This window comes from Myiozetetes cayanensis, unplaced genomic scaffold (assembly GCF_022539395.1).
Source record: "Myiozetetes cayanensis isolate MyiCay16 unplaced genomic scaffold, myiCay2020 scf124, whole genome shotgun sequence".
Lineage (NCBI taxonomy): Eukaryota > Metazoa > Chordata > Aves > Passeriformes > Tyrannidae > Myiozetetes > Myiozetetes cayanensis.
In genome coordinates, this window is record NW_026086871.1 from 41,634 (window position 1) to 60,245 (window position 18,612).

Here is an 18,612-nt window from a genome sequence, read left to right on the forward strand (position 1 = left end):
TGTGCCAGCACCCCCTGGATGGGGCTGGGGTTGGGGTGGGTATTTGAGGGGTTTTGGGGGTCCCCACTCACCTCCAGCTGTGCCAGCACCCCCTGGATGGGGTTGGGGGAGTGGGGGAGGTATTTGAGGGGTTTTTGGGGTGCCCGCTATCCTCTAGCTGTGCCAGCACCCCTGGATGGGGTTGGGGGGTATTTGAGGGGTTTTGGGGTCCCCACTCCCCTCCAGCTGTGCCAGCACCCCCTGGATGGGGCTGGGGAGGGGGGGTATTTGAGGGGGTTTGGGGGTCCCCACTCCCCTCCAGATGTCCCAGCACTCACACTGTGAGTGAAGATCCCAGCCCTACGTGAGGACACCCCCCCAAACTCAGAGGGGGACAAGATCACCCCCCTTCAGGGACCCCCAGAGGGGACAAAGGGGGAGAAGAGCCCACCCCCCACCCCTAAATTCACTGATCCCCCTAACACTCAGACGGGACACAGTGACCCCCGCACCCCCCAAAGGGACCCCAACCCTTCCCCACCGCGGGGGTCTCACCTCGGGGGGCCCGGGGGAAGCGATCGGAGAGTTGGGGGCGATGGGGAGGGGGGTTCTCCCCTCACCCCTCACGGGGGTCCCGGGTCACTCCGGCCGCCGAGTCCGCCCGGGCCGGGGTGGGGCCGCTCGGAGCCTTCCCGGGGGGAGGGGCCGCGACGGGGAGGGGGCGAGTTCGGCCGGGGGACCCCGCGGGGGGTTGGGGGAGGGTCCCGTTGTGCTCCCCCCTCCCCCCTGAGGGACCTCCGGACCCCCCGACTCACTCAAAATGGCGCCCGCGCCGCGCCCTCCTCAAGATGGCGGCAGGTCACGTGACAGCGGCGCCTCGCCCCATTCTCTCCGAGTGACAGCGCCCCCTGCCGGTCCGGAGGAACAAACAGGCGCCGTCCAGGTCCCAAAATTATCTTTATTTTACCCCCAAAACGCATTTATTTTACTCAAATATGTTTTTATTTCACCCAAATCCCTCCTCCCTCCTGCCCACTCCGGCGTCGTCGTCGTCGGTGCCGAGGCTTCCTCGGAAGGGGGGCTGGAAAAGAGAAACGCTGTTCGAGTGGGGGGGGTCGGCACGGGCAGTACAGGAGGGTCTGGGGGCAGGAGATGGGGGAGGATCGGGGGTCTCAGGGTGGTCCCGAGGGGTCCCCAAGGCTCTGGGAGGATTAGGGGAGTCCCCAGGAGCAGTATAGGGGGCCTGGAGGAATCCCATGGGGTGGAGGGGGGGATTGGGGGACACTTGGGGGTCCGGGTCTCCGGGGGATTGGGGACACTTGAGGGGGTCCGGGGTTCCGGGGGTCGGCGGCGGCTCAGGGCGCTGCGAGTGTGTCCTCACGGCGGGTCAGACGCTTTGAGCCGGTTCCTCATCGCCGCCGCCGCCGGGAACGGGGGAACACGGGGGGGGACACTGGGGAGAGGGCACGGAGGATGGGGGGTCTTACCTGGGGACATCGCGGTCCCGGCGGCGCCCGCGACCTGCAACACGCAGAGGGGGGGATATTGAAGGTGAGAAAGGGGGGTCCGCGAGGTTCAGGGTGACAAGGGGGGTTTTTTGGGGGGTGGGCGTCGCTCAGGCCGGTGTCGTCCTCAGGGGGGCTCGGAGACTCTAGTCTTTGGCGTCATCACCGCGACAGCCCCCCGGGGTGGGAAAGACCCCCCAAAAAGGGGGTCGCGAACCCCAATTCTTCCAAGCTCATCCCCAATCACCTCCCTCAGCCTCTCCCAAACAGACCTCTATTCCCCCCAGACACCGAGACCTCCCATTCCCCTCAAAGGTCTCCCCAAACCCATCCCATGAGTCCCCATCGCTCCCCAAAATCCCTCCCCCAAGGACATCCCAGGCCCACTGAACCCCCAAAAACCTCCCCAGGGACACGCCAGGCCCGCAGAACCTCCTGAGCCCTCCCGCGGGCCCCGATGCCACCCAGGCCACCTCATAAATGCCCCCAAAATCGCCCCCCAAAAGACAACCCTGTCTTTTCTCACCCGATCCCGCCGAGAAAAGGCTGCGGCCCCTCCCGCGGCCCCTTTTATAGCCGGGCCGCCTGGCCCCGCCCACCCCAGCTCCGCCCACCCCCTCAGGAGGGCAGGGCCGTTCAGCGGCGGGAAAATCGTCGGCCACGCCCTCCCGAACAAACCACGCCTCCTTTCCCACACGCGGAGCCCCCATTGGCTCGCACGGGCCACGCCCCCCGCAGACACCGCCCCCACGCATTTGAGGCCGTTTCGGCAACTTTATTACCAAAAAAACAGAAATTTTACAGCCCGGGGTCGGGGGTCCCCGGGGGTTCTGGGGTCCTGGGGGTGGGAGGGTCCCCAGGCCCCTCCCCCCAGCTGCTGCACGGGGGAAACTTCACGTTTTTGGGGGTTTCTTCTTCTTGGGGTTTTTTTTGTCTTTTCAGGCTTTTTTTCTACAAAACCCCCGGGGTGTTTTGAGGGGGGGGGTTCGGAGTGGAGCTGGGAGGGGTTCCCGGGGTCCTGGCGGCGGCGGGCCTGGGGGGCCCTTATCGGGTCTGTTCGACTGTGGGGGGAGAGACACAGGGAGGAAAGGGGGGTCAGGGGGGGCACCGGGAGCCCCCAGAGCCCCCAGACCCCCCAGCACACACGGATCACCCACAGAGCAGGGGGAGCTGCCACCCCCCAAAACGCCCTCCAAACACCCCTCGGGACCTCCAAACCTCCCCAAACCTCCCCCCAAAATGTCTCACTGTAGGAGGAGATGTCAATCTCGTCGGGCAGCTCGCTGATGTTCACCCCAAACCCTTCCCCAGGACCCCCAAACCCCCCCAGGACCCCCCAAAATGTCTCACTGTAGGAGGAGATGTCGATCTCGTTGGGCAGCTTGCTGATGTTCACCCCAAAGCCCCCAAACCCCCAGAGCCCCCAGAGTCTCACTGTAGGAGGAGATGTCGATCTCGTCGGGCAGCTCGCTGATGTTCACCCCAAACCCTTCCCCAGGACCCCAACCCCCAGGACCCCCCAAATTGTCTCACTGTAGGAGGAGATGTCGATCTCGTCGGGCAGCTCGCTGATGTTCACCCCAAAGCCTCCCAAACCCCCCCAGAGCCCCCCCAAGTGTCTCACTGTAGGAGGAGATGTCGATCTCGTCGGGCAGCTCGCTGATGTTCACCTCGAACCGGTCCTGGACGTCGTTGAGGATCTTGGCGTCGTTCTCGTCCGACACGAAGGTGATGGCCAAGCCCTTGGTGCCGAAACGCCCCGCCCGGGCCACCTGCAGGGGCACAGGGGGGTCAGGAGCACCCCAAAACCTCCCCCTGGCACTCGGGGACCCCCCCAAAATCACCCTGTGTGAGGGGACAGGACCCCAAAGAGCCCCCAGACACTCCCTGTGCCCACAGCCCCACCCCGTTCTCCCCCTTCCCTGGGATCCAGAACCCCCCCAGTGACCCCCAGAGCCCCCCAGTGACCCCAGAGCCCCCAGCACTCACAGATCCCCAGAGCCCCCAGCACTCACAGGACCCCCAGAGCCCCCCAGCACTCACAGGACCCCAGAGCCCCCAGAGCCCCCAGTACTCACAGGACTCCCAGAGCCCCCAGAGCCCCCAGCACTCACAGGTCCCCAGAGCCCCCAGCACTCACAGGACCCCACAGCCCTCCAAACTCCAGAGCCCACATCTCCTCCCAGACCCTCCCCAGCCCCCCCAACCCCATTTCCCTCCTCTCTCACCCCATTCCCCACCCCCAGGCCCCTCCCCGAGCCCCCCCAGCCCCGGGGGTCCCCAGCCCCCACCCTGTGCAGGTAGGTGTCCGAGTCCTCGGGCATGTCGTAGTTGAAGGCGATGTTGACGCGCTCGATGTCCATGCCCCGCCCAAACAGGTTGGTGGCCACCAGGATGCGGCGCTGGAAGTCCTTGAACTGCTGGTACCGGGACAGCCTGGGGGCAGCGGGGTGGGGGTCAGGGGGCTCCCCAGGCCCGGGGGGTCATCTGGGAGTGGTTCAGGTGTCTGGGGGTCCCAGAGGGTCGTTTTGGGTCCCCCACCTCTCCGCCTGGGGCATGCTGCGGTGGATGGTGATGGCAGGAAGTTCTGCTGGGGGCTTTGGGGCTCAGGGGAGGTTGGGGGTTCAGGAGGTGTTTTGGGGTCCCAGAGAGTCATTTTGGGGTCCCCTCACCTCTCCTCCTGGGGCATGCCACGGTGGATGGTGATGGCAGGGAAGTTCTGCTGGGGGGGTTTGGGGGCTCTGAGGGGTTTTGGGGGCTCAGGGGGAGGTTGGGGGTTCAGGAGGGTGTTTTGGGGGTCCCAGAGGGCTGTTTTGGGGGCTCCCCCACCTCTCCTCCTGGGGCATGCCGCGGTGGATGGCGATGGCAGGGAAGTTCTGCTCCACCAGCAGCTGGGCCAGGGCGATGCAGCGCTGCACCGACTTCACGAAGATCACAACCTGCGGGGTGGGGGGGCACAAGAACAGGGCTTAGGGGGCACCCCAAAAACCCCACGGGGTCAGGCTCACCATCCCAGACCCCCTAAACTCCCCCTTCCCCTTGGCCCTGCCTGTCCCTCCCACGCCTGCACCTGCGACCCCTGAGTTCCTCCCGCGGGTTTTGGGGTCTCCCCCGGGGATTTTGGGGTCCCCCCCGGGGATTTTGGGGTCCCCCCGCACCTGGTTGAACTCGAGGACGTCGAGCAGGTCGAAGAGCTTGCGGTTCTTCTCGTTGTCCTTGAGCTTGACGTAGTACTGCTGCAGCCCGTGCAGCGTCAGCTTCGTCTCGTCGTCCACGAAGATCTCCATGGGCTGGGGGGGGAACGCGCTCAGCCCCCGCCCGGGGCACCCCCGCGGCCCCCACAACGGCACAGCACCCCCCCGGACCCCAAAACGGGCCTGGAGACCCCCAGCACTGCCCCTCGTCCCACAACGGGCCTGGGGACCCCCAGCACTGCCCCTCATCCCAAAACGGGCCTGGGGAACCCCAAAACAGGCCTGGAGACCCCAGCACTGCCCCCTTATCCCAAAACAGCCCCTGAGACCCCAAAAGAGTCATCAAGGACCCCACTACAGCCTGTGGGGCTCCCTATGGCCCCCCACTATGTCACCAGGGACCCCAACAGGGGACCCCAGTACGGTCCCATGGGCTCCCTACAAACCCCTCTACACTCCCAGGGACCCCAAGAGGGGCCCAGGGACCCCAGTACAGTCCCAAGGGCTTCCTAATGACCCCCTACACCCCCAGGGACCCCAAGAGGGGCCCCCAGTATGGCCCCAGGGCCCCCCAGTCTGATCCCCCTACACCCTCCCCACCTCCAAACCCCCAAGGCCCATCCCCTGCCCCTCCCTCCTTCCTCCTCCTCCCCCAAAACCCACGGGGTGGCTCCACAGCCTCCAGGGGAGGGGAGCGCCCACCCCCTCCCCACACCTTTCCCCTCCCCAGCCCCCCGAGTCCTGCTGTTTGCCGGCTCCGGGCCGCGGCTGGGCGCCCTGGGCGGGGGGTGGTCCGAGGGGTCCGGGCCGAGGGTCGCGCCGAGGCCGAAGGGGCTCCTCCCCGCCGCGTCCTCCTCGCCGCCTGCCGCCGGGCCGGGGGCCTGGGAGGGCAGGTGGGGACCCCCGAGGTAGGGGGCGTTGTGGCGAGTCTTCGTCCCAGCCCGGGAGCAGGAGCAGGAGGAGGTGGATTCGGGGGCAGGGGGGTCGCGCGCCGCGAGAGATCTTCCGCCAGCGGGGGGCCGGGGGCCGCGGGGCGCGCCTGGGGGCCGGGGGTGCGAGAGGAGCGGGAGGAGGGGGCCGGGAGGGGGGTCATACGTCTTGCATGAATTTGCGGCACACGGGGCGGATTTCCTTGCTCAGGGTCGCGCTGAACATCATGACCTGCTTTTCGTGAGGGGTCATGCGGAAGATCTCCTGGACGTCCCGACGCATGTCTGGGGGCACAGGGGGTTAGAGGGGGCTTTGGGGGCACAGGGGGGAATGGGAACCCCCCCCAGACCCCCACGGGGCTGCAGCGGGGCGGGGTGGGCTCGCAGAGCGGGGAGGGGGGGCCTAAGGGGCTGGACTGGGGTCCTAGAAGGGTTATGGGGCTGGACTGGGGTCCTAGAAGGGTTATGGGGCTGGATTGGGGTCCTACAAGGGTTATGGGGCTGGATTGGGTCCTACAAGGGTTATGGGGCTGGATTGGGATCCTAGAAGGGTTATGGGGCTGGATTGGGGTCCTAGAAGGGTTATGGGGCTGGATTGGGGTCCTAGAAGGGTTATGGGGCTGGATTGGGGTCCTAGAAGGGTTATGGGGCTGGATTGGGTCCTAAAAGAGTTATGAGCTTGAATTGGGTCCTAGAAGGGTTATGGGGCTGGATTGGGGTCCTAGAAGGGTTATGGGGCTGGATTGGGGGTCCTAGAAAGGTTATGGGGCTTGACTGGGGGTCCTAGAAGGGCTATGGGGCTTGACTGGGGGTCCTAGAAAGGTTATGGGGCTGGATTGGGGTCCTAGAAGGGTTATGGGGCTGGATTGGGGTCCTAGAAGGGTTATGGGGCTGGATTGGGTCCTAGAAGGGTTATGGGGATGAATTGGGGTCCTAGAAGGGTTATGGGGCTGGATTGGGTCCTAGAAGGGTTATAGAGCTGGATTGGAGTCCTAGAAGGGTTATGAGCCTGAATTGGATCCTAGATCGGTTATGGGGTTGAATTAGGTTCTAAAAGGCTTATGAGGTTAGACTGGGATCCTAAAAGAGTTATGAGGCTGGATTGGGATGCTAGAAGAGTTACAAGGCTGAATTAGGTCCTATGGGGCTGAATTGGACCCTGAAGAGTTATGGGACTGAATTAGGTACTATGTGGCCGGATCAGGGTCCTAGAAAGGTTATGGGGCTGGACTGGGGTCCTAAAAGGGTTATGGGGCTGCATTAGGGTCTCATAGAGCTAGGTTGGGTCTTTCAAAAGTGTACTGAACATTGTAAGACTAAATTGGTTACGGGGGCTGAATTGACTCCTTAAAAAGTTATGAGACTCAATTGGGTGCCGTGAGACTGGATTGGGGTCCTAGAAAGGTTATAGGGCTGGACTGGGGTCCTAAAAGGGTTATAGGGCTGGACTGGGTTCCATGGGACTGGACTGGGGTCCCAGAAGAATGTATTAAAGCTTACAAGGCTGAATTGGAGTCCTGCAAACCTATAAAAGCATATTCAGGGCCATGGGGCTGGATTGGGATCCTATAAAGGTTATGAGGCTGGATTGGGATCCTAAGGGCAGAACTGGATGCCACAGGGCTGTGTCCCCCTCCCCGGACCCCCGGGGGGCTCTGCCCGGCTCTGGGGACCCCCCAGCCCCCCCAGACCCACCGAGCTGCTCGAGCATCTTGTCGCACTCGTCCAGGATGAAGTGTTTGATGTGTTTGAGGTTGAGGCTCTTGTTCCGCGCCAGCGCCAGGATCCGGCCCGGGGTGCCCACCACGATGTGGGGGCAGTTCTTCTTCAGCACCTCCTCGTCCTTCTTGATGGACAGCCCCCCAAAAAACACTGCCACCTGCACGGCGGGGGGACAGCTGTACCCCAAAACCGAACAACATCCCGCCCAGGGACCCCCCAATTGATGGACAACCCCCAAAAAACACTGCCACCTGCACGGGGAGACCACGGTGAGACCCGCCCTGCACCCCAAAACCAACCCACTGATGCACAGCCCCCCAAAAAACAACCCCACCTGCACGGGGGGGGGACAGCTGTACCCCAAAACCGAACAACATCCCGCCCAGGGACCCCCCAATTGATGGACAGCCCCCCAAAAAACACCGTCACCTGCACGGGGAGATGGTGGTGAGACCTGCCCTACACCCCAAAACCAACCCACTGACGGACAGCCCCCCAAAAATCACCACCACCTGCATGGGGAGATGGTGGTGAGACCCGCCCTGCACCCCAAAACCAACCCACTGATGCACAACCCCCAAAAAACAACCCCACCTGCACGGGGGGGGGACAGCTGTACCCCAAAACCGAACAACATCCCACCCAGGGACCCTCCAATTGATGGACAACCCCCAAAAAACACCTCCACCTGCACCTTAAAACCCATGAGGATCCCTCCAGCACACCCCGAACCCTTCCACAGCCTCCCTGGGACCCCCCAAACCCCTCAGGATCCCACTGAAACCCCCCCGAGCTTCCCTAGGGCCCCCCAAGCCCCCCCAGCCCCTCACCTTAACACTGGGCATGTACTTGGAGAAGCGCTCGTACTCCTTGCTGATCTGGAAGGCGAGCTCCCGCGTGTGACACATCACCAGCACCGACACCTGGGGGGCACGAGGGGCTCAAGAGAACCCTGGAACGCCCCTGGGAACCCCCTGAGGGGGCACAGAGCCAGGGGAAACCCCCCCAGATACCCACGGGGGGCTCAGAGCCCTGGAACCCCGCTGGGACCCCCAAAGCCCCCCAAAGCCCCTCACCTGCCCCGTGACGGGCTCCAGCTGCTGCAGGGTGGCCCTGGGACCCCCCTGGGACCCCCAAAGCCCCTGTCCCCCCCTCACCTGCCCCGTGACGGGCTCCAGCTGCTGCAGGGTGGCCCTGGGACCCCCTGGGACCCCCAAAGCCCCTGTCCCCCCCTCACCTGCCCCGTGACGGGCTCCAGCTGCTGCAGGGTGGCCCTGGAGCCCCCAAAGCCCCTGTCCCCCCTCACCTGCCCCGTGACGGGTTCCAGCTGCTGCAGGGTGGCCCTGGAGCCCCTGGAGCCCCCAAGCCCCTGTCCCCCTCACCTGCCCCGTGACGGGCTCCAGCTGCTGCAGGGTGGCCCTGGAGACCCCCAAAGCCCCTGTCCCCCCCTCACCTGCCCCGTGACGGGCTCCAGCTGCTACAGGGTGGCCCTGGAGCCCCCTGGAGCCCCCCTGGAGCCCCCCAAAGCCCCTCACCTGCCCCGTGACGGGCTCCAGCTGCTGCAGGGTGGCCAGCACGAACACGGCCGTCTTGCCCATGCCGGACTTGGCCTGGCACAGCACGTCCATGCCCAGGATGGCCTGTGGGATGCACTCGTGCTGCACTGCAGGCACAGGAGGGGCGGTCAGTGGTGCCAGGGACCCCCCAGACACCCCCCAGCGGCTCAGCACCCGGGGGTGCGGTGGGGGAGAGTCATAAACCAAATAACCCCCCCAACGGTGCCCCCCCCTCACCTTCGGAGGGGTGCTCGAAGCCGCAGTCGACGATGGCCCGGAGCAGCTCTGGCTTGAGCAGGAAATCCCGGAAGCCCGAGCTGTGGATGGACACGTAGGAGCCCTTCACGTCCTTCTTGGGGGGGGCCTCGGCGCCGTCGGCCCCCGCCGCGTTCTCCACCTCGTCGTCCTCATAGTCCAGCAGCTCGTTGTCCACGTCGTTCTCCGCCATCCTCACGGCTGGGGGGCACAGCGGCGTCGGCAAGGGGGGCCAGGGCACTGGCAGCACCTCAGGAACACCAGGAATGGGGGAATCAGGGCACTGGCAGCACCCCAGGAACATCGGGAACATCAGGAATGGGGATTTGGGGAACTGTCAGCACCCCAGGAACACCAGGAACATCAGGAATGAGGGATTTAGGGAACTGTCAGCACCCCGGGAATGTCAGAGCCCAGGAACATCAGGAATGGGGGACTCAGGGAACTGTCAGCACCCCAGAACATCAGGAACATCAAGAATGGGGAACTCAAGGAACTGTCAGCACCCCAGGAACACCAGGAACATCAGGAATGGGGGATTTGGGGAACTGTCAGCACCCCAGGAACATCAGGAATGGGGGAATCAGGGGACTGTCAGCACCCCAGGAACATCAGGAACAAGGGATTTGGGGAACTGTCAGCACCCCAGGAACATCAGGAATGAGGGATTTGGGGAACTGTCAGCACCCCAGGAACATGAAGAACATCAGGAACACCAGGAATGGGGGAATTAGGGGACTGTCAGCACCCCAGGAACACCAGGAACACCAGAAACACCAGGAATGGGGGATTTGGGAAACTGTCAGCACCCCAGGAACACCAGGAACATCAGGAATGGGGGATTTGGGGAACTGTCAGCACCCCAGGAACACCAGGAATGGGGGACTCAGGGGACTGTCAGCACCCCAGGAACATCAGGAACACCAGGAATGGGGGACTCAGGGGACTGTCAGCACCCCAGGAACATCAGGAACATCAGGAATGAGGGATTTAGGGAACTGTCAGCACCCCGGGAATGTCAGAGCCCAGGAACATCAGGAATGAGGGATTTGGGGAACTGTCAGCACCCTGGGAGCACCAGGAATGTGGGAACACCAGGAATGGGGGACTTGGGGAGCTGTCAGCACCCTGGGAGCACCAGGAGCCCAGAAATGTCAGGAATGTGGGAATCAGGCAACTATCAGGGCCGGTACTACAGGACTACCAGGACTATGGGACCACCGGGACACATCCCCCCCCCAAAAGGGACCTGTGCAGGGTCAGCACCCCGGGACCACCAGGAGCATGGGAACACCAGAATAATGGGACCACCAGCCCAGGAACACCAAAAACCACGGAACCACCAGTGCCATGGGGCCATCAGGACTATGGCACCACCAGTGCCATGGGACCACCGAGACCCATCACCCCCAAAAAGGGACCAGGGCAGGGTCAGCACCCCGGGACCACCAGGACCCCAAAGGTACCCCCAGGGCACCCCCGACCCCACGAGGAGCCCCAGACACCCACCAGAGCCTCTATGGACCCCCTGCCCCAAAAACACCCCAACACCACCACCCCCCAACCCAAAAGGGCACCCTGGAACGTGGGGACCCCATCCCTGCACAGCAGACCCCAGACCCGGTCCCTCTCCACCTGGGACCCCCATCCCTGCACAGGAGACCCCAAACCCGGTCCCTCCCCACCTGGGACCCCCATCCCTGCACAGCAGACCCCAAACCCGGTCCCCTCCCGCCACAAAGGGCGCTGGGACCCCCACCCCCGCCCAGGGGGCCGCAAACCGCGAGCCCGCTCTCCCCACAAGCCCCCGGTGGTCGCCGCCCCCGGTGTCCCCCCAGCCCCTCCCGCTCCCTCTCTCCCCTCCCTCACGAACCCCCGGCGCCGCCATCTTGGCGCGCACAACGGGCGGGCGGCTCCGGCGCTCCCGCGCGCGGCGGGGGCGGCCTGGGGACCCGCAGCCGGGCACGGGGGCGCGGGGGCTGCGGGGACGCGCGGGGGACCCGCGATGGGCGGCGGGGGCGGCGATGGCGGCGGATGCAGGACCGGCCCGGCCCGACTCACCCCGAGCGCTGCGACCGCCGCGACCGACCGGGCGGGGCCTGCCGTCACTTCCGGCGGGGCCGCCCCGCCCCCGGGCTGCCCTCGGCACCGCCTGAACCTGCCCCGGCACCGGCGCGGCCCCCGCGCCCCGCTCCGCCGCTCCCCCGCGCTCCCCCGCGGCTCCCGCGCGGCCCCGCCGCCCCCCGGTGCCCCGCGACCCCCTAAACCCTCCCTGGGGTCCCGCACCTCCGCTCGGGCACCGCGCAGGCCGCTCCCACCGCGGGGTCCTCGCGCTCCCGCCTTCGCGGCTCCCGCCCCCGCCGCGCGCGTCGCTATGGCGACGCTGTTCCCGCCGCTCTGGCCCCGCCCACGGCGATGACGCCACGCGGCGCTCGGCCAATCGGAGTGTTTATTCCGCTCAGGGCCCGCCCTCCAGGCTGATGGTGGCCAATGAGACGCTCTCGGTGGAGAGGCTCCGCCCCTTCTCGTAGATGACGTAGAGCAGCGGCGCGCGGTCCCCCTCGCCAGGGGGCGGGGCCGCCAGGGCGGAGTAGCCGCTCGGCCCCGCCCACACGCGCAGGCCCCGCCCCCACCACGTGGCGCCGCCGTCGAAGCTCCAGCGCAGGGTCAGGTTCACCCCTGGGGAGGGCGTTAGGGACATCAGGGACACCCCGAGCCCTCCAGAGCTCCCAGAGCCCCCTCAGGTCCTCCCGGACACCACGGATTGCCCCCTGTCCCACCCATATCCCCACCCATGTCCCCCTCTATGCTTCCCTCGTGTCCCCCATATCCCCACCCATGTCCCCACCCCATGTCCCCAACCATGTCCCCTCTCAATCGTCCCCCTGTGTCCCCTCATATCCCCACCCATATCCCCACCCATGTCCCCAACCATGTCCCCCTCAATCTTCCCCGTGTCCCTCCATATCCCCCCATGTCCCCTTTAATCTTCTCTTGTGCCCCCATATCCCCACCCATGTCCCCACTCCATGTTTCCCCTCAATCTTCTCCTGTGATCCCCCATATCTCCCCTATCCCCATGTCCCCATCCATATCCCCATCCATGTCCCCCTTTAATCTTCTCCTGTGATCCCCCATATCCCCACCCATGTTCCCCTCAACCTTCTCCTGTGTCCCCCCATCTCCACCCATGTTCCCCTCATTCTTTCCGTGTCCCCCCCATATCCCCACCCATGTCCCTCTTTAATCTTCTCTTGTGCCTCCCATATCCCCACCCATGTTCCCCCTCATTCTTCCCCTATGTCCCCCATCTCACCTCCTTGTCCCCCTCAATCTTCCCCCATGTCCCCCATATCCCCACCCATGTCCCCCCTCAATCTTCGTCCGTATCCCTCCCTTGTCCCCCTATATCCCCCTAATATCTTCCCCTGTGTCCCCCATGTCACCCCATATCCCCCATGTCCCCCTCAATCTTCCCCTGTGTCCCCCCAAATCCCCCATATCCCCTCAATCTTCCCCTGTGTCCCCCCCGTGCCCCCCCCTCACTGTCGCTCTCGTGGGCGGGGTTGCTGAAGAACAGGACCCCCTGTGTGAGCAGGACCCCCGCGGCCACGGCGGGGTCGGGCAGGGCGGGGTCGAAGGTGACGGCGTCGGGGGGCAGCGTGTCCCCCCCGTCCCAGCTGCGGGCCACCATGCGGCAGCGGCAGCGGTACGAGCCCTGGTTGCGGATGCTCACGCCCAGGGACCCGTCGGGCAGCTCGTACGGCTGGGGGGGGATAAAGGAGGGGTGAGAGGGTCAAATCCCCTCGGGCAGCAAAACCCCCCCCCGGGACCACCCGGCTCGCCCCCAAGGTCTGAGCACGACCCGCACCCACCCCCAGCACCTGGGACCCCCCAGATGGGAGGGACCCCCCCACACCCATCCATGAACTCCTGAGCCCCCAGGAGCCCCCCTCCAATTCCCAGAGTCCATCTCCGGATTCCTGCGCCCCAGGAGACCCCTATTGCCCCCACCCCCAAATTCCCAGAGCCCCCCGTACCTGGCACTCGTCGGGGGTGAAGTCGTGGGGTGCCGGGGGCCCGAAGAGGATGGCGGGCAGGACCCCCTGCGCCAGGAGGCCCCCCGTCGTCGCTGAGCAGCAGCGAGACCCCGTCCCGCTCCAGGGTGCCGTGGCCGCAGAACACCAGGCGGCCCCGGAACGGGGTCTCTGCTTCTGGGGGGAGAACAGAGGAGTGAGACCCCCAGGACCTCCTGACTCCCCAGGAAACCCCCAAAATCCCCCAAACTGCCTGGATGCCGCTGCCGGGCCGGCGCGAAGACCTCCCCACGACCCCCGAGAGGTTCTGGGGGTCCCCAGGAGCGGCCCCCGTCGCGGCTGCGCAGCAGGAGGGTGGCGGGGGCCCGCAGGGCTGGGGGTGGGCCAGCGGGCGAAGAGCAGCAGCACCTCGGGCCCCACGCTCAGCAGGGCCCCAAATTCAGCCCGTCCCCCAGCCGTCGTCGGCCGCCACCTCCGTGGGGCCCCACGTGGCTCCTGGGGAGGGGAGGGGGAAACGGTCAGAGACAGCCCCCCAGCAGAGACCCCCAGAGACACCCCCAATCTCCCCAGAGACCCCTCAGGTGCTCCCCCGGCCCTCCCCAAAACCTCCCACACCCCCAGACCCTCCCAGAGCCCCCTCAGGGTCCCTCCTGCCCCTGAGGATCCCCCAGGGCCCCCATAGACCCCAGGGACTCCTCCAGCCACCCCAGGAACCCCAGAGACCCCTCAGGGACCCTCAGGACTCCTCAGGATCCCCAGGGACCCCCAGTCTCCCTCAGGGACCCCTCAGGGACCCCAGAACCCCCTCAGGGGCCCCTCCAGTCCCCCAATCTCCCCCAGAGACCCCTCAGGGACCCCCATGACCCCCTCAGGGACCTCCTCAGGGGCCCCTCCAGCCCCCCAGTCTCCCCCAGAGACCCCTCAGGGACCCCCAGGAACCCCCAGCCTCTCTAATGTCCCCCAGAGACCCCTCAGAGAGCCCCCAGCCCCCCAGTCTCCCTCAGGGACCCCCAGCCCCTCCAGGCCCCCAGTCTCCCCAGAGACCCCTCAGGGACCCCCAGCCCCTCCAGCCCCCCAGTCTCCCCCAGGGACCCCTCAGGGACCCCCAGCCCCTCCAGCCCCCCAGTCTCCCCAGGGACCCCCACCTCCGTCAGGGGAACGGCGGCAGGCGATGACTTTGGCCCCCACGTCTCCCGCCGAGCGTTTCCTGCCCTCGGCGCAGGCCAGCAGGGCCCCCCGGGCGTGGCGACCACCAGGGGCACGCGGAGGTGTGGACCCCCGCGGCCCTCCCCGCTCACTCCACAGCACCTGCTCCCGCACCACCCGCGGCCGCACCTGGGGGCACACGGGGGGTCAGGGGGTATGGGGGTCTGGGGGCAGAAAGTGGGGGAGGGTCCCAGGGGTGAGGGGGGTCGAGGGGGAGGAGAGGGGCAACAACGGGGGGCTCTGGGGGTTATGGGGCTGGGGGACATTGGGGGTGTCAGAGAGGGGGCACCACCGAAACCCCCAGAGGAGTGTCCCAGTGCTGGGGGGTCAGTGGAGGGGTCCCTTGTCCCCCCCACCCCGTACCGTGTCGGGGGTCAATGGGGGGGTCAGTGGGGGTCAGTGGGTGCCCTCCCCGTACCGTGTCGGGGGTCAGTGGGGGTCAGTGGGTGCCCTCTCCCCGTACCGTGTCGGGGGTCAGTGGGGGTCGGTGGGTGCCCCTCCCCCGTACCGTGTCGGGGTCAGTGGGGTCGGTGGGTGCCCTCCCCCGTACCGTGTCGGGGGTCAATGGGGGGGTCAGTGGGTGCCCCCTCCCCCCCGTACCGTGTCGGGGGTCAGTGGGGGGTCGGTGGGTGCCCCCTCCCCCCCGTACCGTGTCGGGGGTCATTGGGGGTCGGTGGGTGCCCCTCCCCCGTACCGTGTCGGGGTCAATGGGGGCTCAGTGGTGCCCTCCCCGTACCGTGTCGGGGTCAGTGGGTGCCCTCCCCGTACCGTGTCGGGGGTCACTGGGGTCAGTGGTGCCCTCCCCCGTACCGTGTCGGGGGCCAGTGGGTGCCCCTCCCCCGTACCGTGTCGGGGGTCAGTGGGGGGGGTCAGTGGGTGCCCCCTCCCCCCCGTACCGTGTCGGGGGTGGGCTGCCAGCGCCCCGCGGCCCCCACCGCGAGCAGCAGCGGCGGCAGCAGCGCCCGGAGCATCGCGGCCCCTTTAAGAGAACCCGGAAGTGTCACCGGCGACGGCCCCTCCCCCATCGGCGGGGCACGTGACCGCCGCGAGGGCGGGGCCTGCGCTTAAAACGGCAGCGGGGCCCAGGTCGTTTTACTCTTAAAACGGCAACGACAGCGCGAGGGGTCCGCGCAACCGTAAATCGGTTTTAATGGTCTTTTGTTAAATATAAATTAACTAAATAAAGATAAATTAACTAAATGAAATAATAAATTAACTAAATACAATAATTTTCTTACAAAACAGTTTAACTGAATAATCTAATTGTATAATTTTACTACTACTTTTATCTAATTCTTAGTTATAAATACTTAGAATTATATAATATCTGCATTTTGTTTTTATCTTACTGTAAGTTAAATAACAAAATTTTGTTCTTTCTTTTATTTTTATCGCATGGGGGCGGAGTCCGCTCTTAAAAGGGCAACACCACGCATAGGGCCCACACATAAACCCCATCAGTAAAAATAAATGTATTTTACTGCTTTTATCATTTTTATTGCTTTATTGCACTTTTGTTGCTCCCACACAAAATGGGGAGACCCCCCCCGGCCCGCGGGGGGGCGGGGCTAAGGCGGGGCCACACCCACAACGGTGCCGTTTGAAGGGGCGGGGGCTGATGTGGCCCCTCCCCCTCACCGGGATGGGCGTGGCTGAACGAGGGTCACGCCCCTTGGGCCACCCCGGGGCATCCTGGGAAGGGTCCGCTCAGGGCTCGGCCAATCGCAGGAGGGGACCCGCGGGGGTGGGGACACTGCAGGGGGAGGGGGGGGTTACAGGGGGGTCACTGAGGGGTCAGGGGTCACCCAGGGGTCACTGAGCGTCCCAGGGTGGTCCCATGGCGGGGGGGGGTCGGTACCTGAGCAGCTCCTGCGCCCCCAGCAGGTCGTGCAGCAGGAACGGGACCCCCAGGCGGGCGCCCGGGGGGGGCTTCGCCCTCTGCAGCTCCCGCAGCGGAACCTCCCGGTGCCGCGAGCGCCGCACCACCGACAGCAGGGCCCGGCGGCCTGGGGGGCACGGGGGGGTCACTGGAGGGGCAGGGACCCTTGGGAACACCCCCGGGGTAAGGGGGGCTCAGGGGGGGTCTGGGGGTCCCACTCACCCCTCAGCAGGGCCCGCACGAAGCGCCCGACCCCCGGCACGGCCAACCACCAACTGCCGGCGTCCCGCACCGTGAGCACCCCCGAGACCACCAGCTGCCTGGGGGGGCATGGGGGGAACATCAGCACCCCCGAGACCAACAACTGCCTGGGGGGGCATGGGGGGAACATCAGCACCCCCAGACCATTGACTGCCTGGGGGGGAACATCAGCACCCCCAGACCACCAGCTGCCTGGGGGTACAGGGGGGGCTTATCAGCACCCCCAGACCACCAGCTGCCTGGGGGGGCATGGGGGGAACATCAGCACCCCCGAGACCACCAGCTGCCTGGGGGGGCACAGGGGGGGCTTATCAGCACCCCCAGACCACCAGCTGCCTGGGGGGGGAACATCAGCACCCCCAGACCACCAGCTGCCTGGGGGACATGGGGGACATCAGCACCCCCAGACCACCAGCTGCCTGGGGGGGCACAGGGGGGGGTCACATCAGCATCCCCCAGACCACCAACTGCCTGGGGGGGTCACATCAGCACCCCCAGACCACCAGCTGCCTGGGGGGGACATGGGGGGAACATCAGCATCCCCCAGACCACCAGCTGCCTGGGGGGGCATGGGGGGAACATCAGCACCCCCAGACCACCAACTGCCTGGGGGGGTCCCAAACCCGCTCCAGGCTGTCCCCAGCCCCCAACCCCCAGCCCCCAGGCCGTGCGTGACGTCGCTGTCCCCGAAGCCCAGGCTCTCCATCCTGCCCCGGTCGTAGCTCAGCTCCGGCGTCGCCGCCACCGCCTCGTCCAGGAAGCGCCGCACCAGCCCCTCCCGGGGGGTCCCAGCCACGGCCTGCAGGGCCTGGGGGGGCACGGGGGTCAGAGGGTCACTGAACCCCCCCAACCACCCCCCCAAACCCATCCATGCACCTTGTCCCGGTACAGCTCCGTCCTCACCACGCCCAGTGCGTCGGGGCCCAGCCCCAGGTGCAGCAGCCGCACCTGCCCCTCGTCCCGCAGCCGGTTCTGGGGGCACACGGGGTCGGTGTCGGGTCGGGGGGGCTCAGGGCGGTCCCCAGCCCCCCCCGGGGCTCACCAGGTGCCGGTCCACGGCCGTGCGGTCCCGCACCACGTCGTAGAGCTGGTGCCGCAGCAGCAGCGGGGGCAGCGCGTCCCCGAAGAGCCCCCGCGGGAACAGCGCCCACACGGCCGCCAGCGCCGCATCCACGGACACGGGGCTGCCTGCGGGGCGCGGGGCGTGAGACCCCCGGGACGCACCCCCGAGAGACCCGGGACGCACCCCCGAGAGACCCGGGATGCACCGGGGACACCCCCGAGGGATCCGGGATGCACCGGGGACACCCCCAAGGGATCCGGGACACACCGGGGACACCCCCACAGAGACCCGGGATGTACCGGGGACATCCCCACAGAGACCCGGGATGTACCGGGGACACCCCCACAAAGACCCGGGACAGACCGGGGACACCCCCACAGAGACCCGGGATGCACCGGGGACATCCCCAACAGACCCGGGACACACCCGGGACATCCCCAGAAGATCCAGAACACACCGGGACCCACCAGGACCCCCCCACAGAGACCAGGGACTCCCCACAGCCCCGGGACCCCCGGAACACCCCTGGGACCCTCTGGAACCCTCCGGGACCCCCCAGAGCCCCGGGACCACCGGGACACTCCTGGTACCCCCCCATGAGCCCCGGGCCCACTGGCACACCCCCGGGACCCTCCGGAACCCCCCAGAGCCCCGGGACACCCCCGGGACCCTCCGCCTGTCCCCGGCCCCCACCGAGAGCCGCCCCCGGGGCCCCCCCACGGTACCATCGGGGCTCGGCCCCTGCCCGGGCAGCTCCGGGCGGCGCCGCTTGGCCCCGAGGGCGATGCCGGTGCCCCCCAGGGCGATGCCGGTGCCCCCGAGGCGGCGGCGACGGCTCATGGATGGGGGAACCGGGACGGCGCGCCGTGATGACGTCACTGCACCGCGACACCGGGAGGCACCCCGGGCGGCGGGGACTGAACCATTTGGAACCGATGGGGGGGGTTCGTGAGGACTGAACCATGTGGGCAATGGGGGAGGCCTGCAATGAATGGGGCCAATGTGGGGGGGTGAATGGGCCAAACC

General features: G+C 66.5%; 3 protein-coding genes across 5 annotated transcripts; all 3 read right to left on the bottom strand.

Annotated features, from left to right (window-relative positions):
* Nucleotides 1-2,330: 2,330 nt before the first annotated feature.
* On the bottom strand, nt 2,331-11,250 carry DDX39B (DExD-box helicase 39B). Its single transcript, XM_050307661.1, has 11 exons — nt 11,202-11,250; nt 9,123-9,341; nt 8,865-8,992; nt 8,160-8,252; nt 7,303-7,486; nt 5,774-5,892; nt 4,643-4,774; nt 4,314-4,423; nt 3,776-3,920; nt 3,109-3,256; nt 2,331-2,545 (listed from the first exon to the last, which is right to left on the bottom strand). Exons 2-11 carry the CDS (start codon nt 9,331-9,333, stop codon nt 2,529-2,531), a joined length of 1,287 nt encoding a protein of 428 aa, XP_050163618.1. The 5' UTR covers nt 9,334-9,341; nt 11,202-11,250; the 3' UTR covers nt 2,331-2,528.
* Nucleotides 11,251-11,432: 182 nt separating this feature from the next.
* On the bottom strand, nt 11,433-15,354 carry NEU1 (neuraminidase 1). The gene is given in 7 exon segments (XM_050307664.1): nt 11,433-11,819; nt 12,687-12,906; nt 13,181-13,240; nt 13,242-13,354; nt 13,634-13,672; nt 14,323-14,512; nt 15,280-15,354. Coding segments are annotated over 7 exon segments (918 nt in total). The 3' UTR covers nt 11,433-11,598.
* Nucleotides 15,355-15,844: 490 nt separating this feature from the next.
* On the bottom strand, nt 15,845-18,532 carry STK19 (serine/threonine kinase 19). 3 transcript variants are annotated; one of them, XM_050307671.1, is made up of 7 exons: nt 18,312-18,532; nt 17,566-17,711; nt 17,400-17,495; nt 17,195-17,331; nt 16,485-16,582; nt 16,242-16,389; nt 15,845-16,136 (listed from the first exon to the last, which is right to left on the bottom strand). In XM_050307671.1, the coding sequence occupies exons 1-7, from the start codon at nt 18,424-18,426 to the stop codon at nt 16,091-16,093; spliced, it is 786 nt and encodes a 261-aa protein (XP_050163628.1). In that variant the 5' UTR covers nt 18,427-18,532; the 3' UTR covers nt 15,845-16,090. The 3 variants fall into 3 exon arrangements, with proteins under 3 accessions (XP_050163628.1, XP_050163626.1, XP_050163627.1); XM_050307669.1 differs by lacking the exon at nt 18,312-18,532 and having other exon boundaries at nt 16,485-16,630; nt 17,566-18,258; XM_050307670.1 differs by lacking the exon at nt 18,312-18,532 and having other exon boundaries at nt 17,566-18,248.
* Nucleotides 18,533-18,612: the final 80 nt, after the last annotated feature.